Source organism: Mytilus galloprovincialis, chromosome 8 (assembly GCF_965363235.1).
Source record: "Mytilus galloprovincialis chromosome 8, xbMytGall1.hap1.1, whole genome shotgun sequence".
Classification (NCBI taxonomy): Eukaryota; Metazoa; Mollusca; class Bivalvia; order Mytilida; family Mytilidae; genus Mytilus; species Mytilus galloprovincialis.
This window is the reverse complement of record NC_134845.1, coordinates 12,014,622-12,042,516: the sequence shown is the minus strand read 5'-3', so window position 1 is coordinate 12,042,516 and position 27,895 is coordinate 12,014,622. Positions and strand designations below refer to the sequence as shown.

At 31.9% G+C, this 27,895-nt stretch overlaps 1 protein-coding gene across 1 annotated transcript in view; it reads right to left on the bottom strand.

The window, feature by feature from the left end:
• Positions 1–744: 744 nt before the first annotated feature.
• The window catches only part of LOC143085088 (copper-transporting ATPase 1-like), a 33,348-nt gene continuing 6,197 nt past the window's right edge, over positions 745–27,895 (bottom strand). The window contains exons 3-21 of the mRNA XM_076261273.1: positions 21,838–22,927; positions 19,474–19,713; positions 18,751–18,914; positions 16,328–16,489; positions 15,392–15,471; positions 13,528–13,759; positions 12,388–12,621; positions 11,518–11,658; positions 10,705–10,813; positions 9,670–9,929; positions 8,881–9,072; positions 6,671–6,853; positions 6,100–6,304; positions 5,439–5,600; positions 4,882–5,024; positions 3,195–3,398; positions 2,701–2,818; positions 2,015–2,117; positions 745–1,257 (exon numbers count right to left, since the gene is read on the bottom strand). Of these exons, the coding sequence (XP_076117388.1) occupies positions 1,011–1,257; positions 2,015–2,117; positions 2,701–2,818; positions 3,195–3,398; positions 4,882–5,024; positions 5,439–5,600; positions 6,100–6,304; positions 6,671–6,853; positions 8,881–9,072; positions 9,670–9,929; positions 10,705–10,813; positions 11,518–11,658; positions 12,388–12,621; positions 13,528–13,759; positions 15,392–15,471; positions 16,328–16,489; positions 18,751–18,914; positions 19,474–19,713; positions 21,838–22,927 (4,269 nt within the window). The 3' untranslated portion in view covers positions 745–1,010. The remainder of the gene's footprint in view (positions 1,258–2,014; positions 2,118–2,700; positions 2,819–3,194; positions 3,399–4,881; positions 5,025–5,438; positions 5,601–6,099; positions 6,305–6,670; positions 6,854–8,880; positions 9,073–9,669; positions 9,930–10,704; positions 10,814–11,517; positions 11,659–12,387; positions 12,622–13,527; positions 13,760–15,391; positions 15,472–16,327; positions 16,490–18,750; positions 18,915–19,473; positions 19,714–21,837; positions 22,928–27,895) is intronic.

The following is a 27,895-nucleotide window of genomic DNA, read 5'->3' as shown; positions in this document are numbered from 1 at the left end:
GATATACTTTACTCTTTTCAATGAAATTCAGAAATCAAAATGATATAATTGCGCTATTTTGGTCCCTGTTTTAATTTTCATTGCAATGAACAACATTTTTCATGACATTAAGATACAATATAATAGAAGTGTTTAACTCTCTAGATTAATCCATATTCTACTTGTTTCTTATACTACTATGGAGATGTTTAGTGACCTTGAAATCCCATCAGTGATTGTTTCTTCACTTTTCCTTTTTATATCATTTACTTTTTTAACTTGTAGAAACTTTGACTTTTGGAACTTGAATGTCAACAGGAGTTGTGATGTCAATAAGATAGACAATCAATAATATAAATAACTAAAAGACATATATATGTCTATTCAGATGGTTAACATTGTATTATTTCATATAAACTATACCAAAGACAAGTAATCCTGATTGGTTCAAAGGAAATTATAATAATGTGTAGTAATTACTAAATGGTACTCATGATTATATGAAACATATCAAATGATTAAAAATGTATATACATAAAAGATTTTTTATCAAATGGTAATGAAAGTGATCATACTATAATATTTAACAAATACATTTTTGTAAGGTTAAGAAAATGTGGTCCCTTTCATAGTGCAGATATCTGGAATAAACATCCAACATAAAAGGAAGTGAACAGCCAAGTTTTCGTTATCAATATTGCTGTAGTATAAACAAGGATATAACCTCCTGTATTTTATCAAATAGTTAGAAGTGTGACTTTTTAAAATAAAACTAAACTGGATTTAGTGAACTGCTGATTTCAAATTACAATAAAATAACAAAAAAGCACCAGAAACAAACATATGTGAAAATAATCTTAATACATTAAATCTACAGGTTTACTCAATCTTTAGTTTCAGTAAAAGTTCACATTCTTTTTGTTTGTTGATTGAGAATGAAAATAATATAAATATAAATAAATATAACATATCTTAAATTAGCACTAGTTCTGCACATGTAAATAGTTGAATGTTATTTATTCAAGAAGTTTTTACAACTTGGTGTTTTGGTCGGAGTCTTCCTCATCTTCATTGTTTTCCAACAGACTGGTGTGATCTACAGATTGTGGTTTACGTTTTCCACTGAGTCGAGAGAGTAAGCTCCCTTGTGTACTTCCTTCTCTACTGGTTCCCTCATAGCCTATACCTCTCTGTACTGATATTTCAAGTGACTGGTCCTTGACAAATTGCATATGATATTCCTGTGTCAGCAATTTCTCTTTCTTTGGCTTCTTAAACCTATAAACAAAAAGTAATAAATTAATAGTTGCACTTTTATATATATCTGGAAATAAACCATTTTTGTGATTCAAATGAGACCTAAAAGCGCAAGTTTTGCCAAATTATATATTGCTAAAAACTAACAATTTTTTTGAAGTCTTTTACTCCATATTTTTATATTATATTTAAATTATAACCTACTTAATATTATATTCATTTCTAAGAGGGTGGTAAAGGGGGTGCTTGCACGAAGAAAACGTGAAATAAGACATAATTTCACGTTGACATGAAATAATTTCTGTAATGAACGTTGCACGAAAAATAAATACTTTAATTTGAACCTTTTGTGACTGAGTCACTGCCTTCTTGTATATATTAACTCTTTGTTTTACTTGATATTCCCGATTTAGTACACACTTTTATGATATAATTGGTTTACGGCTTTTAAAAAAGTATTTCTTGATGATCCCTGCCTAGTGTTTGAATTTTATTTGAAAAATACCGAGCACGCAAAATAAGACTTTGAAAATCACGATGCACGTAAAATTAAATAAGCAGAACACGTTGAACGAGGCACCCGTCTTGCACGACTGAACGTCAAATAAAAAAGTAAAAACACGTTGAACATGAAATAAAAAACGGCAATCACGAAAATAACCCTTTACCACCCTCTTCTAAAGCAGTATAACTGAACATGTGTACCTTGTTATTCCTTAAATATTTTAGCAATAACAATGATGCAGACTTTTAATGAGTAGAAATTGTTTTAACTTACAACTTAAGAAGCAGTGAAGATGTCACAACAGAGACAGAGGACATTGCCATGGCAGCAGAGGCCATCCAAGGTTTCAAGGTCAAACCAAGTGGTGAAAACACACCTGTAAACAAAGATATCAAATATTTATTTTTTAAAAGACTAAACATGTACCAGGAGATATCATAAGTCTATGTTAGAAAATCTGGTTAATAAAAGCTTACTGTTAGTTTCCACAACAGGTTGGATTCTGCCTTTGAGATGAAAATTCAAGTTCAAAAGAGGGTTATAACAGCAGGGAACAAGTAACTTTATGGTTATAAACCCTACATCCAATATATCATAATTCTACATCAAAAGATAAGTCTCCTACTTTAACAAGCTTGCTTGAACAAACAAGATGTTCCAAAAAGTCTTTAAATTTGCTCAACCAGTAAAAAATGTTTGTTTTTGTTTTTTTTGTTTTTTCATTTTTGCAAACAGTTTAATGACAATAAAACCTTTGACCAGTAGCCATGTTGACTCACTATCTTATTTTGTTGATCATTAAAGCCTTTAAATTTCTTTCTCTTACCCCAATAGATTATAATAAACATGCCAAAATCATCATTCAGGGGAAATATAAAACTCACAAGACCTTTTAGGCCAAGAGAACTTAAAATAAATTTGACCATGAGATAAAATTTTTGATGAGATCTGAACTGTACCTGCAGCAATAGGTATCCCTATCAGGTTGTAGACAGAAGCAGCTACAAAATTGATTCTGATTCTTCTAACTGTCATCTTGGATAATTTAATGGCAGCAACTACATCAAGTAAATCATTCTGAAATATAAATAGCAAATACAGATCAGATTGAACTTAAAAGTTTTCATGTATCACCTACATATTTAAGGTTATTTCGAATAAACAGAAAACGTATTACATCTGTGCCTTTACCTATAGCTATACCAACATCAGCCTGGGCTAGCGCTGGCGAGTCATTATACATACCTTGATAAGAACAATATCTGTTGCTTCAACTTCTACAATGGTGCCTGTACCTATAGCTATACCAACATCAGCCTGAGCTAGTGCTGGCGAGTCATTATACATACCTTGATAAGAACAATATCTGTTGCTTCAACTTCTACAATGGTGCCTGTACCTATAGCTATACCAACATCAGCCTGAGCTAGTGCTGGTGAGTCATTATACATACCTTGATGAGAACAATATCTGCTGCTTCAACTGCTACATCTGTGCCTGTACCTATAGCTATACCAACATCAGCCTGGGCTAGCGCTGGCGAGTCGTTCACTCCATCACCAACCATGGCTACTTTCTGACCACTACTCTGTAATTGTTTTATTTTCTTCACTTTGTGTGATGGTAAAACCTCAGCAAAAACTTTCTGTATTCCCACCTGGAAATAAATGACAACATATTAACCTATTATCAAACATTCTTTAGGCACATTCAAATGCATTACTTAAGAAATAATTCATGGCAGCCATAGATTTATTTTTATTTAACCATGGGTTGGACATTTACATTCAATTATTTTACCCTGAGCGTTAGCTAAGGGTTAAATACCAATTTAAATACTGTGAAAGCGTTATACATATGATATTGTTTTGGCTATTCCGTTTTACCCAATTTTAATAATATTAGTAATATTATACAATTCAATTTAATTTTTATATTTTCTTCCAAGGTAGTTTTCTTTCTGAGGCGTACAAGAAGCTTTAAAACGCCTGGTATTTACATTTGATTTTTTGTTGCGTAAACATACTTGTTTCGTTGCCATGCCAAGACAATAAAATCCTTTCGCAGCATTTTCGTTTTTATGAAATTTTAAATTGAAAAATAAATTGAAATGGACTGATTTGTTTATTTTGCTGTAGAATAGAGATAAATATATTGTATCTGAATCTTGGCCTACTTAAACCAGGGGGTTTTGATGTCGAAAATTGAGAATATCTGGCAATCATACCACATCTTCTTTTTTTATGTTTTATGAGACCAACACACTGAGCCTGATTTTGAACTTGCATGTTTACAAATTACAAAGTATCACTTTGTAGTGAGACAAATCACCATCCTCTTATAAATTATTCTAACTCTGACCAGTCATTTGCTCTTTCTCATAAATATTGCAATCTTAGCAGAGAAGCCTTTGACATGACCAAGCCAGGGATTAAAAACCCACAACCTCCCAAACTAAGCAACTTAAGGCAATAATGTAACTGTAAGGCCACTGAAGCAATTAATAAAATAGAGATGTGATGTTTACACTAAACTAAAACTACACATACTTATCATCTTGGAGAATAAGTATCAATGTTAACACCTTGTATCTCTATGTTTGATGGAGAAATGTTAATCAAATACATTCAGTGTTAAGCATATCTTACATATTCTTCAATTTAGCATCTGCCATGTAACCAAATACTTCCCCAATAAATGGGAAAAGTGTCTATGGGAAACAGATGATACCCCTGCTTGCATATAACTTTATAAAGGAACATAATTCAAGAACAGTCAAAGTGACACTACCCAAATTTGTACTGGATCTGAGTTTTGTGGTAATACGCATTGTGTACATGATTCATAACATTTGGTCGAGGCAAACTTAAGTCAGAGAAAGGAAATGAAAAAAATTCAGCAATTTTTCCATTTGTAAAGGGGCATAACTCTAGAAGGGTAAAAGTGAGGCCATCCAAATTCAAACTTGATCTGTGTGTTGTGTTAACTAGTATTGTTAAGCATTATCAGTTTCATAACATGTGGTTGAGGCAATCAAAGTTAGAAAAAGGAAACCAATTTCTAGACGTACAGACCTAAAAAGGAGTTTTTCTGTATATGGTTGATTTTAAGACTCCAGTAATGAATTAAGGTAACCATACCTGTCTGGCAATAGCCCTTGCTGTTTTCTGATTGTCTCCAGTCAGTAAGATAACTTGTAATCCCATTTCTCTAAGTGTAGTGATGGCAAGGTGGGCCTCTGACTTCACAGTATCTGCCACAGCTAACATGGCTACCAAAATACCTAGAAAATAAATCAAGTCATTTTCTGAATGATATGCAACTATTGGGCTTCAGAAGTCACTCTATATATATTCTCTAGGAGAATGAGTAACAAGTTGCACTTTCATTTAACATGCATTCTTCTCATATCTAACTTTATGATCTATTTCACAAAGAGTAATTAAATTTAATATAAAATATTCTTATATACCTAGGCCTCCCATATACAATTTCCAGAGTAAATTACAACAAACATGTCCTTAAAACCCCACAATGTACTTTCTTTAATACCTTTTTTTGTAATTCAATGTTGGCTTGAAACAGTAGGCTTCCTCATCTTAATAGCAAGTCAATGAATTATAAACCAATTATATTAGTTCTTGAAATAGAAAATATAGAATAATCATGCTCTACAAAAGTTTTTAAAATAAATTACCATCTATTGCACATAAAACAGCTGTGTGACCCTGATCTTCATGTTCTGACATAGTCTTATCCATTAGATCTGTGACGATCAGTCCATTGCGCTGCATCCATTCTCTGTTACCAATCAACACCTGATATGGCTGAGGTGCTGAGGCTCCCATAAGTTCTATATCTGTTGATGTAGGAATATTGGATTATAAATTGTTATGAGAAAGTAAAAGTACTGTTTTCACACCTTAAATTGCATAATCATGGGTAAAATTATTTTTTACTCTCTTCAGAACAGAAGAAAATACTTGAACAATCATGAAGGCCCTCTTAGCATGTTGAACTAGTCTCATAATAAAATTGGTAACTCATGATGAGATGTGAATGCAGATACATTACACCCCACTTGAAGCAAGTAAGACAAAGCTAAAGACTTTCAAAAGTCACTGAGCAATGAACTGATGACTTTTTACAGTTTTAAACAGAGTTCTTTAATACATAATAATTTGTTGATAGAATTTATAAGCTTTTACTGTGAGCTTTTTTATCTATAGATTTAATCACAATTGATTTTATTTAACCTAACTTCTATAATATCTATAGGTTTTATCACAACTGATTTTATTTAACCTAACTTCTATAATATCTATAGGGTTTATCACATTTGATTTTATTTAACCTACCCTCTATATGTATAGCAGTATTGCCATCATTTAAAACATTTTCAGTTTTGATACGAAGGCTCCCGACTTCATTTTTACGATTGTTGATTTGCTCTAGATCTAAGTTGGTAAGTAAAGATTCTATCTGAGATACAGTACATTTCAGGCCACATCCAGGAACTGCTTGGAAATCACTGACTTTACCCAGGTTATCTGCATTTAAAGTCTGAAATCACATTTAACATGTGAAATGAATTTATTGCACAGTTTATTCCTGTAATAGCTACAAAGTTACAGCTAGTCTATATACAACTAGGCATTACATAAAATAAATAAACATTAGGATTCATGAAAACTAATTTGAGCTATAGATCATGAGAAAAGTAAAAATGTTCTTCATGTAAAAACATAATACATGTAGTCCCATCACTCAGGAACGAATAGGCTTGATTATCATCAAAACTAAGATTAAGATGCATCTAGATTGTTTTCTAATTCAAGATTGTGTAAGTCTGTTGAGGATTTGTTAAAATAAGCTGATGAGACAAGCTCAGAAAGCTGGATGTATTGTATAATGTACTGTATACTGTACCTGTTTTGTATATTTGACAATAGCTGATGCTATTGGATGTTCACTGCTGGCCTCGGCTGTCCCTGCAATGGCTAACAGCTTCATTAATGAACAAACTTGGTCATCAACAAACTTGGCAACTCGTGATACTTTTGGTACACCATGTGTCACTGTTCCAGTCTTGTCAAAAACAATACTCTTTATCTGAGGTAACATAAAAAGAAACATGTAGATAAGATATTATGATTTCATATTTCTATTAGGTAATACATTTTTATGAAATACTTTTGTGTTTTTATTTATTTGTTATACATGAATTGATGGCACTTGGTACATTGGCTTGCATAGAAGAACATAAAAATGAATTACAAAGTAGTAATTGGCTGATTTAGACATTCAGTAAAGACTACTGTTGACCTCTTCACTATTGTTTGCTTTCAATTTTGTTTATTGCTGTCTCATCAAAAATGTATCCAAAAGCTTTACTTATATGATTCCTACCTGTGTAATAAATGTGAAAGGTGTTGTAAATGTAAATTTATTAAAAGAATCATGATGAAAGCTAAAAGGGCTATGTTTTTCCTAGATTAAAACTTGATTGTAGTATTTCATACTGTAAACCAACTTATTTGTGCGAGTTATTATTTTTTGTGAGTAGAAAAATAATGCAAAATAAATCGTCACAGATATATTTAAAACTTGGATCTTTTCTTATTCATCAACTACATCAAGCTAATTAGAAAATTGTAAAATTCAATAGCTGCAAAGTGGATTAGAAAGTGAAACTAGAGGCTCTAAAGAGCCTGTGTCGCTCACCTTGGTCTATGTGAATATTAAACAAAGGACGCAGATTGATTCATGACAAAATTGTGTTTTGGTGATGGTGATGTGTTTGTACATCTTAATTTACTGAATATTCTAGCTGCTTACAATTATCTCTATCTATAATTAACTTGGCCCAGTAGTTTCAGAGGAGAAGATTTTTGTAAAACATTACTAAGATTTACGAAAAATGGTAAAAAATTGACTATAAAGGGCAATAACTCCTAAATGGGTCAACTGACCATTTCAGTCATGTTGACTTATTCGTAAATCTTACTTTGCTGAACATTATTGCTGTTTACAGTTTATCTCTATCTATAATAATATTCAAGATAATAACCAAAAACAGCAAAATTTCCTTATAATTACCAATTCAGGGGCAGCAACCCAACAATGGGTTGTCCGATTCAACTGAAAATTTCAGGGTAGATAGATCTTTACCTGATGAACAATTTAACACAGTGTCAGATTTGCTCTAAATGCTTTGGTTTTTGAGTTATAAGCCAAAAACTGCATTTTACCCCTATGTTCTATTTTAAGCTGTTGCGGCCATCTTGGTTGGGTGGGTGGGTCACGCCACACATTTTTTAAACTAGATACCCAAATGATAGTTGTGGCCAAGTTTGGTTTAATTTGGCCCAGTTGTTTCAGAGGAGAAGATTTTTGTAAAAGATTACTAAGATTTACGAAAAATGGTTAAAAATTGACTATAAAGGGCAATAACTCTTAAACGGGTCAACTGACCATTTCGGTCATGTTGACTTATTTGTAAATCTTACTTTGCTGAACATTATTGCTGTTTACAGTTTATCTCTATCTATAATAATATTCAAGATAATAACCAAAAACAGCAAAATTTCCTTAAAATTACCAATTCAGGGGCAGCAACCCAACAACGGGTTGTCCGATTCATCTGAAAATTTCAGGGCAGATAGATCTTGACCTGATGAACAATTTTACCCACGTCAGATTTGCTCTAAATGCTTAGGTTTTTGAGTTATAAGCCAAAAACTGCATTTTACCCCTATGTTCTATTTTTAGCCATGGCGGCCATCTTGGAAGGTTGGGCAGGTCACCGGACACAATTTTTAAACTAGATACCCTAATAATGATTATGGCCAAGTTTGGTTTAATTTGGCCCAGCAGTTTCAGAGGAGAAGATTTTTGTAAAAGTTAACGACGCCGGACGACGGACGACGGACGCCGGACGACGACGGACGCCAAGTGATGAGAAAAGCTCACTTGGCCCTTCGGGCCAGGTGAGCTAAAAAGTGATATAAAGTATTGCAGATATAACTTAATTCACAGTATTTCCTTGTGAAGATTATGAAATGAAAAGATATAGGTTAGATCTCTCATCAATGGACAAACAACTTACTTCCATTAACACGTCTAATTACATTCCTTACCTTGTGTGTTGTCTCTAGTGGTTCTCCACCCTTAATTAATATTCCATTTGAAGCTCCTACCCCAGTGCCCACCATGACAGCTGTGGGTGTGGCCAGACCCAGGGCACATGGGCAGGCTATACTCAGTACAGTGATAGCAAACTGGAAAGCTTTCTGGAATATCAGTTCATGTCTTGTGATACCCTCATTCTCCTGAAAGTAAAGATAATGTTATGTATTCGATGACTATTGTGATTAATATTTCTGTTCAAAATTTGTTATATCTCAATGCAGCCAACAAATATTTTTATCATTGAATTGATGCTTCTGTCTGATTCAAATATTCTGGCATCAAAGTCTACATGTTGTAAATTGATATCTTTATCTTTTTAAAATAACATATAGTGCTAGCTGGTTTATGTATTTGCCTGCTATTTTCTTTTCATTTAAAGTTATATCAACAAAATGAACAGATTTATCAATTTAACAAATTTAGAGGTTTTGCTTTTAATACTATCCTTGACAATTTTCTTTTGATATATCATTACTTCATATTTTAATAAAATTTTAATACTTAACAATACTTTTTGGATACCAGTTTTCATGGATTTCCTATGCACAGGGGAACCACAAATTTAAATGTATAATGAATTACAAATTTTCTAAAGGAATGAATGCTGACTTTGCAAAAAACAGGAAATTAAGGATCCACAATTATTTAAATTTTCCTCAAACCACGCAAATTGGTACCCACAAAAATTAAAGGAATCCACAGTATGCAAATTATATTTTAGTTTCTGATAAACTTACATCAAACTGTGGATCAATGTTATAAATACTATCATATCCCACAATCACCCAAGCAATCAAGGTCAAGGTCGATAGAGAGCAGACGATAGGTACAAAATATCCAGCTATGGTGTCTGCCAATTGTTGTATTGGTGCTTTAGATGTCTGTGCCTCCTCTACAAGTTTGACAATCTGTGAGAGAGTGGTTTCTGATCCAACATGTGTGGCCTGTACTAACAACATACCATTCTGGTTTATAGATCCTCCTATTACATCACTGCCTGTTAATCACAGAAGATTTAAAATAATTAATTAAATGTGAATAATATAAGATATGTTAAAGGGCAGCAATTTCTACAAGATCTACATTTAGCAAATCTTGGTGAGAAAAATAGTTCTTAAGTTTTGACAACATAGTTTTGTTGGTACAAACTTATTTGATGATTTGGTTGGTCACAATATGCTTGATAACATATTTCATTTTAAAAATTTTAAAAAGACTATTTTTTTTTTCATCTTTTTAGAGTTCTTTGAAAATAACAAATCATTGCATTTACATGATCAATGAAATTAAATCTTTTACAGCATATTTATTGACTTAAAGTTTGACATCTCAGAATTATCTATAAATTTACAACACTGTCTAAAGAGTGTAATACATATGCAAATGTGATTTGTTAATCATCTATTAGAATGGATTTTGTTCTTGTCTGCAAAATACAACTCAGACAAACATGTTTACTGTGTGTATTGCTATGTGTTTCTTTATTATACATTGTTTAACCCGCCTTTTCTTTGCACCAAAAGCCTCTGCCCTTTGTTAGTCTTAAAGTAAGTTTTTTAATTTTAGTTCATTCATATGTTTTGAAGTTAAGTGTGATATCTATTTTCACTGAACTATTAAACAATTTTATTTAAGGGGCAGCAGGATTTTCTCACTGCTAAGAAGACCAATTTGTGGCCTTTGGCTGTTGTCTGCTCTTTGTCAGGTTGTTGTCTCTTTGGCATATTCCTCATTTCATTCTCAATTTTATGTAAATAAGGAACAACAGTTACCAGTGGTTTTAACAACAGGCATAGCTTCTCCAGTAATCAGAGATTCATCACATGTTGATGTTCCTTCTATAACTCTGGCATCTACAGGAATCTTTTCACCGGGTACAACCTTCAAACGAACAAAAATAAAATTTAGAAATCAATTCCTTGTAGGTATTATCAGGTTTTCCGGATACTAAATAAAATTTAATCATGATTTTAACTTTAGTTTTTTACATGTTTAGTAATGAACAAAACAAATGTACAATGAATGTGTCTCTGGACCAAATAGTATAATTTTATAACTTTTTTCAAAAGTATTTAGAGGTTGTCTCCCTTATTCCATAATTCACAAATGATTCATCTATCAATCCTGTCCTATGATGATTTAAAAAATGTTTAAAATTACTAGACCTTATGCACACTTTATATTAAAGTGATATATATCACAAAGTTATATTCCTACTTAACCTCTGTAGACTTAATCTACACTAGGAGCTGAACTTCCTTATCAAATACCTTTCACTATTGGCACTCATATATTCTTTTAAGTAAAGATAAAGTGTCTGGTGGTCATAAAACTTTCAAGCACGATTTTTGTATTCGTACTCCAAAATCAACCAATCTAAATGCTTAATTTCATGTTTCGAGCATGATTTTTGTGCTCCGAGCACTGAGCAAAGTTCTTCAACCATTTAGCATACTTTCAATCTTTGTTATGGATAAATTCAAACCCTCTCCTCTTGTATACAGATATAAACCTTGTATGTTATACATAATACATCTCCTTTATTGACCAGGTCAAAATTTAGAGAAAACATAGTTTACACATACCTTTAAAACATCTCCTCTCTGGACCAGATCTACACTGATTGTAGATTCCTTTATGATGTTGTTCTCTTTGTCTACCTCACATAATACAGCCTCTGAAGCTTGAAGTGACATCAGTTTAGCTAGAGCTTCTGATGTCTTACCCTGTCAAATATAAAAGTGCTAGCTATAAATATATCATTCTCCTCATTCAATTACACAATAAAATAATGTTTTTGTTACTGTAAATAACTCATAAGTATTCCTCCTCAATATCAAAGTCAAAAAATAATTACACTTAGTCTTTCTAAACCTGAAAATAATCCCAAATAGATTCCAGTTATTGTTATATCTTTCTTTAGACTGTCAAGGATAATGCTTTGCTAGTATAGGTGTTAAACAGTCCAGTTATAAACCAATTTATTTATCACAAGCCACTGATCATCACCCCTTACATAAGTAGAAAAATAACAGGAAAAATAAATTGTCTTGTATATGTTAAACTAGGAACTTGTTTTATAAAAAAAACATCAACAAAATAAAAAAATGTGAAAATAAATCATCCCTTAACATCCTTGAAAGTAAGTTGGTTAACAGTATGTTGAGGAAGAAAATCAAAACTTGATACAGAAATAAAAAGTTATTATAGTTTAGGACAAATGATTGCAATTATTAACTGGTCACGTAGGTTGAAGTTTCACAAGCCTGTCAGTGGACAGAAAATGACTTCCAATGGTATGAACATTTAGTTGTTTGGTTCATTGGGATTACACTTTTAATATAATTCTGTTCGTTCAAATTCGTCAGTAAATGGCTATATTTTGATATGTTGCAAGTCCTACAATTATAAGTATTTAACTGGCCATTGTCTTTTACATAAAATAGAAAGTATACCTTTGCGACATGTTCTAACCATCTTCCAAGTGAAATGAAAACCATCAACATCGGAGTCGTCTCAAAAAACGTAACAGGACTCATTGGTTCCCTGAGTATCATAGCAACAATGACAACAATCACCGAGTAAGCGTAAGATATCGATGTTGCCAAGACAACCAATACATCCATGTTAGCAGCTTTATGTTTGACTGCTTTCCATGCTTGTATATAGAAATATTTACCTCCAAGAAACTGAAATAGACAAATTCAATAACATTTTTATTAGTATCAATATTTCAATTTTCCACTGTATTTCTCAAGTTTTCTTTTGGATATTAAAGAATGCATCTCAATTGCTCACTGCTATTTTTAATAATGCAGACTTATCAATTACCAAAATCATCTGAATAGCATAATTCAAAACATTTTTATACAGATACATATGGCCTGGCCTGGAATTTCATAAAAGAATCAATTGTGAACAAAATTTAATAATGAATTACCATTTTATTTTAGATACCCTAAGGATGATTGTGGTCTAGTTTTGTTCTAGTTGGAAAAGAAGTTTCAGAACCAAAGATTTTTCTAAAAGTTAAGGGGATAACAAGATGACATATGCAAAATGGAGAGAAAAGAAAAATGTGTTCTTGAATAAATAACACAAATGATATTGGGCAAAAACAAATTAAAACTTTAATTGATTGGTGTTAAATCTCACTTTTGGCTATTGTGCTATTATGTGGGGTAAGTTTTTATTGCTGGAGGAAGCAGTAGTGTCAAATAACAATAGTGTATAAAAAATTAAATCTTAAAAAAGAAAACTTGTTTTATTAATAACATGATGTGGAAAAATAAGTTTCCTGAATGACTTCTAAAGCAGCATAACTTTAGATATGGAATGTAAAACCAATATCCTAGGAATCATAAAGAAAACCTAATTAATATAGGTCAATACTTTTAATTGTCTGATTTACCTGAACAGGTGTTGCCAATAAGAACATCAGAAGGTTATCTAAAAACAGTCCAGGTGTTAACATTATTAGGTACATGTGACCATTATATTTACCTGAACAGGTGTTGCCAATAAGAACATCAGTAAGTTATCTAACGACAGTCCAGGTGTCAACATTATTTGGTACATGTGACCATTATATTTACCTGAACAGGTGTTGCCAATAAGAACATCAGTAAGTTATCTAATGACAGGCCAGGCATCAACATTATTTGGTACATGTGACCATTATATTTAGGTTTAGGTGTTGTCATGTTGCCCGTTATATTACTATGGTCTGCATGGTCATCGTCAGGGGGTTCCACAAACATAAAGTACATCATTATAGACATGGCTGGCACACCAAATATCAACGACCATAAGAAAGAGTTCCTCCATCTAAAAATAGCATAATTAAAAAACTATGAATGGTTTATTTTGGGAATTTCTGACTGTTTAAGTGCATTTGATAGTATTACAGGTAAATGGTAAAGAGTTCTGTTTACATGATACAATTTTATTCTATTAACCAAACAATGTCTGATTTGAGTGTTCATACAGTGCAATTATATTGAGATGACATTACAAAATGAACTAGACAAAGTGATGCCCCTGCACTACACTCCGGTGTGGCGTGGTTTTCGTCTGTTAATGACTAATGGGGGCAAGGTTTCCGTCTGTTAATGACCGTTGGGGCGTGGTTTATCTGTTAATGACCGTTGGGGCGTGGTTTCTCTGTTAAGAGAGATTTCCCTTTAATTAAACATTTTCCTGTTTTTAATATTATATCTAAGTTGTTGAATTGTTTACAATACATGTTAACGTAAGTTTTAAAATTATAGAGAACTTATTACTACTAGTAACTGAAAAATTGCACTAAAATGAATGGCAGTATTACTACGACTGGTCTTCACTCTTTGCCATAGAAAATCGCACAACTACTCGAATTTGCTTTGAACATTCTGAATTTATGAGAATTTTTAAAAACATGGTTCCTCTATGAAATAAACATAATAGTTATTGAAGAACTGGTCATTATCGTGATACATGGACTGCCCGTAGCACAGTGGTATTGACTGTGACAGCGATAATGACCTCGCCTTCGGCTCAGTCATTATCACTCTCTTAGTCAATACCAGCGTCCTTAGGGCAGTCCATATATCACGATAATGACCAGTTTTTGAAGAACTATTATGTAAATACACAAAGTTGAGCATGGGAGCACGCTTTCCAGTATGCATGTAAATACTCAAAAAAATGTCAAAGTTCAACTATCTCCCAAAATATCAAATATCAATAAAAATCAAAAACCCTGGCCACATACCATGCATACACACCTTCAATATATGTACAAACAGCCTGCAAAGTGAAAACTTTCTAGGATTCAAACTGTTAGAGAAGTTATGGGGAATAACTATATATATCCATAATGGGACAGACAGACGGATTTGGGTTAAATAATATGCCCCCCCCCCCCCCCAATATTATTAGGTGCTGGGGCATAAAAATAGTACTGTGTAAATCCGGTGCATCCCAGCTTCTTACTCAATTAAGTATCATTAATACCTTGCCTCTTTATATGTAAGTGAATCTAATGAGGCGCTAACCTTTAATGTAGTTAATAGGCAGAAAAATCTGTACAGGTCCAGATACAAAGACCATTCAATTTTATGTATGTATTTCCTTGTCAAGAGTATCAGTATGAGAAGAATATTATGTAAATCTATGATACACAGTAATTGTTTTTATTGTATAGCAATATAATATTTCCCACAGAAAGTAGCCAAAAGTTAGCGTGCAATAAATCTTCAAAATTCATGACGTCATCAACTTTTTACTTTCAAATATTATATTGCTATACAATAAAAGGGTTATTGCATGAATATTGGGGAATATTGTACCTTGTAGAACATTTATTGCACTCGCAAGCTCCTGCAATATAAAATTCTACTCGGGACAATATTCCCCAATATTCATGCAATAACCCTATATTATTCCCAACCTACCAAATAAATATAAGTATAAACATACCTCCTTATAGCATGTCTGTGGTCATATCTGGAAGCATTTTTATCATCATCAGTAAACAAATCTGCATTGAAACCCAATCCCTAAAGTAATATAATATGAAAGTAAAAATATTGAAAACATGTATACAGTGCCTTCTTCTATAAATTGACATCACAATTATACTAATTTTATAAAACAATTACTTGTAGGTTTGGACATAAAATAGTTCTATGTTTTTCCTTGTTTGCTTATCAATTTTGATAAAATAGCAAGTGTGCAATAAAGGGCACGATATACACAAATACCATAAATTATATAATAGAAATTTTTTCTTCAACGGTATATAAACTTTTTCATTTATCATTAAACCCGGTCATATTTTTAAAAGATGAATGAATGATATTGTGGTAGTCTAAAACAATTGTTAGTTTGATAGTTCTTTAAAATAAGGTAGTTTAGAATATCTCACTTTATGTATCAAGATATTTATCTTAGAATTTCCCTACACATTAAGACTCTTAATAGTGTAGGCACATGATCCTTAATGTGTCAAAAGATTTCCCTCATATAGTATTCCTTATGCTTTTCTTGTATTACAATTTCTATTATTAGCCCTCTATATTATCCTTTTGTGTTCTTGTTTTTAGCAAATTCATACTTTAAAATCATAAAGATTAATTGATTGGTTGATTGTTAGAGCCACTGTCATTACTATTGTCTACCGGTATATCATGGCAGTTAGTGTTTATTTGTAGAGGAAGTAGGATTGCCCAAAGAGAATCATTAATCTTCAAGAGGAAAACTGACAATCCTAGTCAATTTGAACACAGGGGTGGAGTAGGAACTCATAACTATGACGCTGACAGGCTTGTGATATAGAAGATAAAATACTTTGACCACTTGCCTATAGATGAACTCTAAATGAATATATGCAGTACAAACTTAAACACCCAGTACCTTAATTTTGTCTATTATATCTCTTGGTCCTGTGATCTCTGTATCAAAGGTAAACCTTCCTTTATTGGTAGCCAGGGCAACAGAAGCTGTTAAAACTCCTTTTTCCTTTACTAGTGTAGATTCTATCATGTGTACACATGACGAACATGTCATGCCAGTTATCTGTTGAATAGAAATATCATAAAAGTTTTACTTTCGGTAACCCTTAAACAATCTTTAGATAAAGTCATTTATTTAACATGAATTTGGAATAATACAATTAATAAGTACACTGTATAAGAATCAGAAACAGTTGAATTGTGAAGCTAATTAAGGAATAACAGTACTGTAGTTGAAGAGTTGCCACCGTCAATTGTAGATTTGACAGTCGCAAATGCAGTTTTACTGGCGACGTGTAGCGGAGACAGTAAAACAGAGATTTGCGACCATCAAATCAAAATTGACGGTGGCAACTCTTCAACTACAGTACTGTTATTCCAATTCTAATGCATTACAAAAAGAAAAGTACGATAAAACTTTAAAAAACGTCTAAATTTGACAAATAGAAAAAAATCCGGGAAACTTCATGAATGATTTTGGCTAAAGACGTCATGGCTAAACATGACGTCATACAAATGAAAACTTACAAACTGGAGGTTTTTACGTTACCTGTACGCTTCAAATTCGGATAAAATTACATTAAAACGCCAAATTCGAGGTAGGTGTTGTTTTGGCTTCGATTATATAGTAGTAATCGAACATATGTTGATTCAACAATTCATAATGGCGGGTCCCTCCTTAGTTACGCCTGGTCAACTGTGGATTTGACGGCAACTTTTAGCCAATGAAAAAAATTGTTACATCCAAATTGCATTAGAATTGATCATTTACCTATGACCATGTTGTCATTTTCATGTCAATTTCGTCAGCAACGCCACATGTCCTCATAGTTTCTACCAAATTACCAATAATTTTCATATCACTAGACTCTGCTTAGAAAGGAAACTATCAGTCAGCAAGATCAAAGGAAACTTTCGTTAAATAGCGGTTATAAATAATACAGATTGGGAGTTTGATAAAGCCATTGAAATCATGACTGATTTTGATATCATCATGGATTGCTGATACAGCAAGATTACTATTTTCTGTATTACCCATGAAATTGAGAATGGAAATGGGGAATATGTCAAAGAGATAACAACCCGACCAAAGAGCAGATAACAGCCAAAGGCCTCTAATGGGTCTTCAATGCGGAGAGAAAATCCTGCATCTGAAGGTGGGCCTCATCTGACTTCTAAATAAAAATGTGTACCAGTTCAGTGAAAATGATCGTCATACTAAATCTACTTGTAATAACTATTAAGTATGTAATAAAATGAATTATACAATCAATTCAAATTAAATGCCACAGCTGCAGTATAAATAAACATGATATTTTCTAAAAGGCAACAAATATTCTCAGTGAATTTTAGATTAACATGTCTGAGCCTTTAACATGATTTAATCAATGTTAATGAGCATGCTATTGTATTGTAGTTACATGAACATTTAAAAGTCATTCTATAAAGTTAATACAAGCTCTTACCACAAAGACTTTGACATGGAAATTAGATAACTTTTAAAAACCTATCACAGATAGTACAAAACATCTGTATCTGTATCTGTATAGGTACATATCATGTATTTTTAGTCAGAAGAAAAATGAAAATTTTATTTCCAATAAATGGCAACTACAGACCAATAAAATTTTACAAGACAATAAAATTCAAAATGAAAATGCAAATAAAACAAGTCAAACTTTTTCAAAAGACATTTTAAATCAGCTTGAAAGTAATTTTTTTGTACTTTGCTAAGAAATTCTAACAATGACATGGAAACCTACAGTCACTGTTACTGTTAGTTGTCTGTTTAAACAATACTTATTTATTAGTTGTGATGTCTTTGAACTAGCTGTCATTAACTGTGGGTACTCTGAGATCTGTACTTTGTGTAAGTGTTTTAAAAATACCCTGCAAAATCTGGTCTGTGCTTTTGTTAGATGTTTTCTGCACTGTATCCATCGATCTGATGGTTTGTTTTTGATGTTGTGCTGTAAAACCACTCTCCCAGGTGAGGAGAGGATTCAGCCCTCACTCACATGTTTATTCCCAGCCCATTCTTTATATGCATATCCCAGCGAGCCTCAAGTTCAGTAGTTGTTTTTGGTTCATGTCTGTCATATTTATTTTTTTTATGCTGTTAGTTTTCTCAATTGAAAATTTCATATTTTCATGTACAAAATGAACGGACTTTTAATGCAAACTATACAGTATGGGTTTTCTCATTGTTGAAGGCTGTTCTTTGCCTATTATTGCTTACATCCATTTTATTTGAACTTAGGTTGATATTTGTTTGATTAGCAATCAAACCACATCTCCTTATTTTCATATATAATGTTTACTCACAAGTAACTCTACTGTGCCTTTTCCAAGGGATTCTGATTCCATAACAGTAGCATGGAACCCAAGGTCATTGACCCTGTTAGCTATCTGATTGGATAATATGTATTCTGGATCATATTTTATTTCAGCTTTCTGTGCCATTAGTGCTACCAGAACATGTTTTATACCTGCAAATACAATCATAACAAATAACTCAATGTGCATCCACTCTTTGCTGAAAAATTGCATACATGTATCTTCAAATTATCAATTTTTGTCATGTAGTCTTTGTCTTTCTATTTTGTGATGATACACTATTGTTTCAGGTTGGGTGAAGTTTGGTGCTGTTAAAACATTTAAACTGCTGCATTTGTTTGCACTTGTCCTAAGTCAGGAAACTGGTGTTCATAAGTGTTTCTCGTTTCTCATTTTTTATTTAGATTAGACTGTTGGTTTTCCTGTTTCAATGGTATGAATGTTGAATGAAGACCATGCTTTGACCTATAATCATTAATGGTTTACTTTTATAAATTGTATCTTGGATGGAGAGCTGTCTCATTGGCATTGATACCAAATCTTCTTATATCTGTTTGGGTGACACTTTTTACAACCAAATAGAAATTTATACATGTATATATAGGGAAGGCAACTGTTTGAATCATTGAAACAGGTTTCCTATTGGATATTTGAAATTGAAATATTCTACATAAAACTATATATTTGTTATTTGTATTTAACCCTTCTCACCTTCGACTTTTTTGAGATTTTTCTCTATAGAACTGACACATGATGAACATGTCATCCCTGTAATATGTAGAAAACATTTCTCCAAGTCTTCATCATCATCATCATCTTTCACACCCTTTTTAAACTGCACAGATCCCTTTAAAACATCAACCTTCAGACTACCAGTACCGCTGAGTTTAGATGCCTGACTAGCTGATCTAGTAATAGTTACTGTAGGAACTTCTAAGTCATTGTGTATAACTGCAAAAAAAAAAAAAATAGGCATCATATAAGAGAAAACTGGAAATATAGGTGAAATCTGTGAAATTATTTTTTCCTGCAAATGACAATTTTTTTTTATCTAAATTGAATGTTTTTATGTCATGTATGTGTTATTCTAATTTTTATGCAAGTAGTATATATATATTGCCTCCTGTTATCTTGCTACAATGTAATATAGGGAGCAAACAGGGATATTAAAAATATTGTGATCCCTCTTTTCTTTTTTGATTCTATCATGTCTAATAACTCGATCATTGATATCCATTTCTTATTGATCATTGTTTATAACCACTAAATAAGTTGGACATTTATTGCACTTGGAATTTAATAATTTTTATTTCAAAAGTAGCCAAATATGATTCTTTAAATTCTAACTTATCAAATTGAATGAATTGATATCATTAATTGTCTCCTCCAGATTTATTGTTAAAAGATGGCTTGTTTTCCATAAGTTCGTTTGTTTGTCTTTCTCAAATCTGCACAAACTGTAAAAGCTTCCATTGTTTCATTCTCATGAAATAAAACATAGCACTACATAAGTTATCATGTTGGGGTAAGGAACAAGGGCTATTAGAAATGTTTGCTACAATGTATTTGTATATTTTTTATTTTCATTTGATTTTTTGACTACATGTACATCTTAAACAGCATTATATCTTATGTTAATGACATTGAACTACAAACATTGACTGTAAATTAACTATGTGTAAATATCTTTTTTGATTGTATTGTAATTTGTATGTAAGGGCCTCAGGGAAGATTAGTTTATTGTAACTAACTGAGTTTACCTCTTTAAATCAAGAATTTATTATTATTATTATTATTATTATTATTATTATTATTATTATTATTATTATTATTATTATTATTATTATTATTATTATTATTATTATAAGCATAACTTTATATTTTTTTTTATCATACTCATTTGTGCCATTCAAAAATCATAAACATGCCCCTTCTGAACCCCTAGCATTAATTTAATGACTGTGTGTATTTCCACATTTACTTAATGATCAGGTTAGGACTGGTTTTATAATAATGTCCTTTCAAAATTTCTCAGTATTAGACAGTGTTTACTGGTATTGACTGCCTGTCTGGTCAGTTCTAGCATTTATGGTTGTTTGACAATCAGTCAGTCACTTCTCAGCTGTCATTAAAGCAAAACATACATGATTGGTCAGCTCCTTATTATCCTCAAACATTTATGAGATTTTCACTCATTTTTTGAAGACCTTTATCATGTTTATCTTGCAGTAAGATTTTTAGCTGTTAATCTTAATTTAATTCATTGATAACTAATCTACACTTTATCTGTAGTAACTGAACTGTTTACAAGACAGACAGAGTTTTAAATTGTGATCCATTAAATTTTACATCTGTTTTTATACAAGCATACCTACGTCTCTATAACAATGTAAATACTTTGATGTGGTATGTGGGTCAGACAATGTGTTAGCATGGATGTAAAATACCTCTGTCATGTCTATATAAATACAAGATAACTATAGAACACATTTTCTATTTGGTAATTTTAAAAACTTTCCCTCTATGTAAATACAAAGTAATTAATTTGGTTTAAATTTAACATTAAAAGACTCCTTAAATAATGTGTTAAAACTTAAATGATGACTAAAATCAATCTTAAGTACCAAACTTCCTACTGAATTTGAGTGTTACCAGAAAAAGGACTTTTAAAAGAATTGCCTGTAGAAATATTTTATCAATCAAAGTGCACTAGAATGGCATGCAAGTATATAGTTTGCACATGTATGGTTTGGGACAAGTTTAAGCTTGAATGCATCAGAGCTTCTTGAAAAACTACACAACTTTTTTTCCCAGATACTCCTATATCCCATAAAAGTGTTATGCAATACAACAGTCATAGAAAATCCTGACAAAACATTCTCCTAAACATCAGACACCACTTGAAATGATAGACAAAAGATGGGAAACATTTTCAAAGTATTATGAACACATGAAGACATATAAAATGTGAGTCTCCATTCTCATATCACACTTCATGAATAGTTTTGTAACTATAATATGAAAGTTCATAGCATCAATCAACATCTATACAGTTTTCAAATTTTAAAGTTTTACCTGGTAGTGAGGCTTCAAAGCCCATATCATCTATGGCATCACATAACATCTGAGGGGTGACTCTGTTCTTCAGATATTCTATCACACCATTTTGATCGGCCAGTGACACCTTGATAGACTTTACACCAGGATTCTTTGAGATATTCCCCTCTATATTATTGACACATGAATGACATGTCATGCCTCTGATGTCAACTGTTACAGTCTCAGTATCTGACCCTGTATCCCCTGCAACTTTGGCATCAAACCCCATATCATCAATCATGTCTGCTATCCTCTCTGGTGTCGTAACTAGCTTGTTGTACTTGACAGTTCCATTTTCTTTTTCAAGACTAACACTTATTGAAATGATCCCAGATTTATCCTTTATATTACTTTCAATATTTCTTACACATGATTTACATGTCATGCCTATAATAGAAATTTCACATTCAGATTCCGGGCCTGCAGATCGTGTTGAACTTCTCTCTGCAAGACGGTCAAATTCTTTATCAACAGAAGACTGTCTGGGTAAAGAAGCATCGAAACCCATATCATCAATAGCCTCTCTGAGTACCTCTGGGTTTGTATGGTCTGGGTTATAAATAATAAAGGCTTCCTTGTCAGCAAGAGAAACTCTAATCTCATCAACGCCAGCTTGGGTTTTAATGTTTGACTCAATGTTTCTAACACAAGACTGACAGGTCATTCCTTCAACAGTTATTCTTGTTATTAAAGATTTCGGCTGTTTTACAACATTTGCTTCAAATCCCATATCATCGATTGCTTCTGCAATCTGATTTGGCGATATTTTCACTGTATCATACATGACTGTAGCTTTTTCGTTTTCTAATGAAACAGAGATCTGATTTACTCCATTTAATCTGGAAATGCTACTTTCTATATTCCTGACACATGACATACAGGTCATCCCTTTTACACTAATCTCCACACTATTTTCGGAGTTGTCTACCCTGGCATCTGTAGTAGCTGGATGGACAGTTTTCACTCTGGCTGGGAAACCCATTTCATCTATCTTTTCAGCAATAATTGGTGGTGATATTTCTGTAGGACTGTACTTGATCACAGCCTCTTTTTTCTCTAATATAACCTGTAAATATAGGAAAAGGATTCTTTCATTAGACAGATATCAACCAATCAAATTTGTTGTTAGACTTTCACATGTTTTATCTTACTTTCAACAAAACAAAACAGCTAAGAATTACCTCTATATAATGTTTGTATATAAATGGATCATTTATTTTTTCAACTACTAAAATGAAAAATAAAAAAAATTCAAGTTATCTATAAATATATTTATATTTATCTCCCTTTTTAAACCTAAACCTAAGATTTAATCAGCGTCACAATGTCAATGGCGTCATTTGACATGCCCAGTTTTTTTATCATATTAAAAAACAACTGATACTTTATGAATGAACATATTATTACATAATATTAGAATATCAAAAAAATATTAAATATACTACCTTCATTTTCATGGTTTATAAATGAAATCCTTCCAAAAATATTAAAAAACTTGTATATGTGTATCATAAATGTTCTTTCAAAAAAATAAAATAAGAAAACCACTAGATTCATGGGAAATTTATTTGGGAAGAAATAAAGTGATGACAAATGTCAATCTATATGTAAATTTGATAGAAGTAAAGAAAAACCTGATGTTTTACAGGTATGAACATAGTCAGAGTTTGTGCCCCAGGCATTTTCTGTTTTGTCAATCTTATATATGTCATATCTAAGGGGTCAGATATAAAAGACAAAAACATTCAAAGGAAATGAAATTGTTTTTAGTAAACTTTGATGTTCTATTTTTAATCCAAAATATAAGTCAATAAATACATGTACTAAGCTATGCATTCTTTCATTCATCTAAGGTAAAGATTTTACTTTTGACCTCAATGTTTCGAACCATTAATAGATGTACTTTATATTTACTGGTTATAATGGTTTCAGACACACTTATACCATGGGTCTTAATGCAAGACAATAGTTTTACAGATGAAGATAATCCTATACCCCAGTCAATCTAGGTTTTGTTCCCATCAGAAACATTCTTATTCAAATTAAATGTGCCCTAATAACTACTAAACCACTGATCAACACCCATATTAGCCATCATAATCTTCATGTGCTATAACATTTTATTTAAGATCAGAATTATTTCGAATTTGCAAAAACATCTTAATATTCCTTATTAATAAGTAAAGAAATGTTGACATTTTCAAAAATCACTGAAGTCTTAAATTAAAAGTAAAACAAAATCAATTTAAAATGTTTGATGTTCAGAATAATATAACTAATGAGCTTTTCTTAGGTAATATAGTGAATCAAATTGTCTAGAGACCTTTATATTTCCATTTTAAACATTAAATTCTTTCCATGCAACCAGATTCTCTGCAGGGCACAGCTTTATACGACCGCAGAGGTCCAACCCTCAACAGTTGGGGCAAGTATGGACACAACATTTAAGCTTGATACAGCTCTGAAATTGGATTGTGATTGAATAGTTGACACAACATAGTTTTCTGACACAGAATGAATGTGGTCTAAGAACTTAAACTTAAAACTTAAAAATTTTAAATTGGACATTTACCAATTATGGTCCAATATCCAAAATCTAATATATGGTTAGATTTAGCATATCATAGAACCCCAAGAATTCAATTTTTCATGAAATCAAATAATGTTCAATTTTAGACCCTTTAGACCTCAGTGTGGACCAATTTGATAACCGGGCCCAAATATTAAAAATCTAAATACATGGTTATAGATTCAGCATATTGAAGAACCCCTATATTAAATTTTTGTTGAAATCAAACAAAGTTTAATTTTTGACCCTTTGGACCTTAATGTAGACCAATTTGAAAACCGGACAATACTGTGCAATTGAATATTTCCTGCTATTGCGCAAAACTGTGCAATTGAAGATTTCTTGCTATTGGGGAATACTGTGTAACTGAAAATTTCTTGCTATTGCACAATACTTAATATAATAATTTTGGACCCCGATTTGGACCAACTTGAAAACTGGGCCCATAATAAAAAACCTAAGTACATGTTAAGATTCAGCATATCAACCCCAAGAATTCAATTTTTGTTAAAATCAAGCTAAGTTTAATTTTGGACCCTTTGGACCTAAATGTAGACCAATTTGAAAACAGGACCAAAAATTAAGAATCTGAATACACTGTTAGATTTGGCATATCAAAGAACCCCAATAATTCATTTTTTTGATGAAATCAAACAAAGTTTAATTTTGGACCATTTTGGCCCCTAATTCGAGTGGGATCAAAACTCCCAAAATCAAACTTAACCTTCCTTTTGTGGTCATAAACCTTGCTTTAAAATTTCATAGATTTCTATTAACTTATACTATAGTATATTGTGCAAAAACCAAGAAAAATGCTTACTTGAGACATGTTTTTGGCCCATAATTCCTAAACTGTTGGGACTAAAACTCCCAAAATCAATCCCAACCATCCTTTTGTGGTCATAGACTTTAAGTTTAAATTTCATAGATTTCTATTTACTTTTACTAAAGTTAGAGTGCGAAAACCAAATGTCTTCGGATGACGACGACGACGACGACACCAACGTGATACCAATATAAGACCAAAAAATTTTCAATTTTTGTGGCCGTATAAAAAGTTAAAGAGGCATTCTTTCCTACGAATACTTTTTTTTCCATTAAACACAGCCCATCAAATTTCTCTATAATTTTGCTGTTTCTATAATACATTATATAATTCACTGAATATCAAAACAATGTTTTATTAGATTTTCTACAAGAATTATCCTTGTAATTATTATTAAATGTGACATATTCTTGAGGTATATTTGTACTTTCTTTATAATGAAAAGAACACAGAAGTCAACAGATGCAATGTTAAGTTGGGAGTAGGACTAAGAAAAATTCTACACATTAACCATATATGTAGCTCTATAAGGAGGGCTATATGCAGCTCTATTTTAAGTAGGGCTCTGGCCCTTAAGTCACCACCACCTAAATCTGTGACCTCGATTATCAACATTGAAATAGCTGTTTCATCCCTGATACAGAGGCTGAGAAGCCAAATTTTCAACTTTAAGGTGATATCTCACATTGAGGAACTGTCAATATAAACTGAATCTTACAATTCTCCATTGTATAAACTGAATACTTCATATCTGACATTTAGAAAGGATAAAATGACAATTCAGCACATTTGTACTCATCCAAAAGCATAGTACAAAACATGATTCAATCATTTATGACATATGTAGAGATGCAAAAGGCCTACGATTTGAAGAGTTTGTAATAATATGTTACACCTTTTTTGACAATGAGAGCATTGACACAAATTGCTAAATCCTGTCTCAGTTTGTTTATAAAACAGAAAAGATCATCCTCTCACAGGTACAAATGTAGACAAGAAATCATTTAAGTCACAAATGACACAATAAATTATAACATACAGTACAAGAAAACATCAAATCCATTTTTACAAACTTCAGAAATAGGATCTACAGACAATCTACATATCTAAACAATGGATAACCACAAAAATTACCATTTTAATTGCTTCACTCATAGATTTTCAGTTTTAATTTCAGAAATAAAAACATCAACGTTTTTGTATATGCATAGAAAGTGGAGAAGGGTTTACAAAGTCCTTCAACAGTTTTGTGCCAAAAACAAAAAAGTTGACCAGCTAAAAATGGCAGTTATAGTTTCACAAATATAAAATTTATTTTCTATCCCTAAACGAAGCCCCAGATTGTTTAGAAAAGTGTAATGTTACGTACATGAAATAGACATTGCACTTAATACCACTTTGTTTACTATATTTGGTAGATACAGACTACAGGAAGTGCTCTAGCTTCAGAATAATTGACTGAATTAATTAAGTTTATGCGTAGAAAATACTGTTATATTGAAACTTAAATGGTTGGTCGCTGGAAAGCTAACATTCTGTTAGAACTGTTGTGACAGGTGAAAAGAGAATTTAATATTGAATTCCTAAACAATAAAATGAAACTACTTATCCCTGGTCACACTTACTTATTACTGTGGATTCATCATTTGTTATGGCATACCAATTTTCATGGATAAATGGCATACCAATTTTCCTGGATAAATGGCATACCAATTTCCCTGGTTTCATGGGATACCATTTTTTGGTGGTTTCAAAGGGTACAAATTTTCTTGGATTACATTGGAATATAGTTAAACCACAAACTTGAATGTTCAATAAAGTATAGATACTAAATAAAGGCTTGCACACAGACTTTGACAACTCAATGAAATCAACTATCCATTTCTAACACACAAAAATTGGTACAGATGAAAATAAATATTCCACAGTAGTGACAATACCAGTGGCTGATCAAGAACTTTTCCTAAGGGGTCAACTCCAGTCATGCTTCAATGATTCCCTATATAATCAACCATTTTTTTCAGCAAAAGCCTCAGAATATATTATCCAAAATTATGAATTTTTTGATAGCATTTGACAACTGTTTGATGGGTTGACTGACAGATGTACTATAAACAGAGCCACAACAATAAATGTCCCAGTGATATTGGATATAGCTTTACCAGGTACACAAAATGTAAACAATAAATTCATCATTTCATCCATACATAACAATAATTTAATCTGTGAGAAAAGTTTCTATTGATTTTCAGTACTGTATTAGCATGATCAGAAGCATTTGTGAAAATATAGCAATTTACAAGTTAAATAGCCATGTATAAAAAATACTATGTAGTTTAATGCAAGGTGCTCAGTGATTAATGATTAGCATGGACAAATATTTTTGTTCTGCAGGAATTTTTGCAGTGCTAAAAAAAGGCAATAATACATGTATGTAAAAATGTACAAAAATACATGTAAAAATTTACAAAAATATATGTATAAATAAACAGACTGTACTTTGACGTTTAACAAATTATGACTTGAATGGAGAGTTGTCTCATTGGCACTCTTACCACATCTTTTTATATCTATATGTATGTATCTATCATCATAATCATTTCTTAAGAATAGAGTAACTGATCAATTCTTTCAAGTCA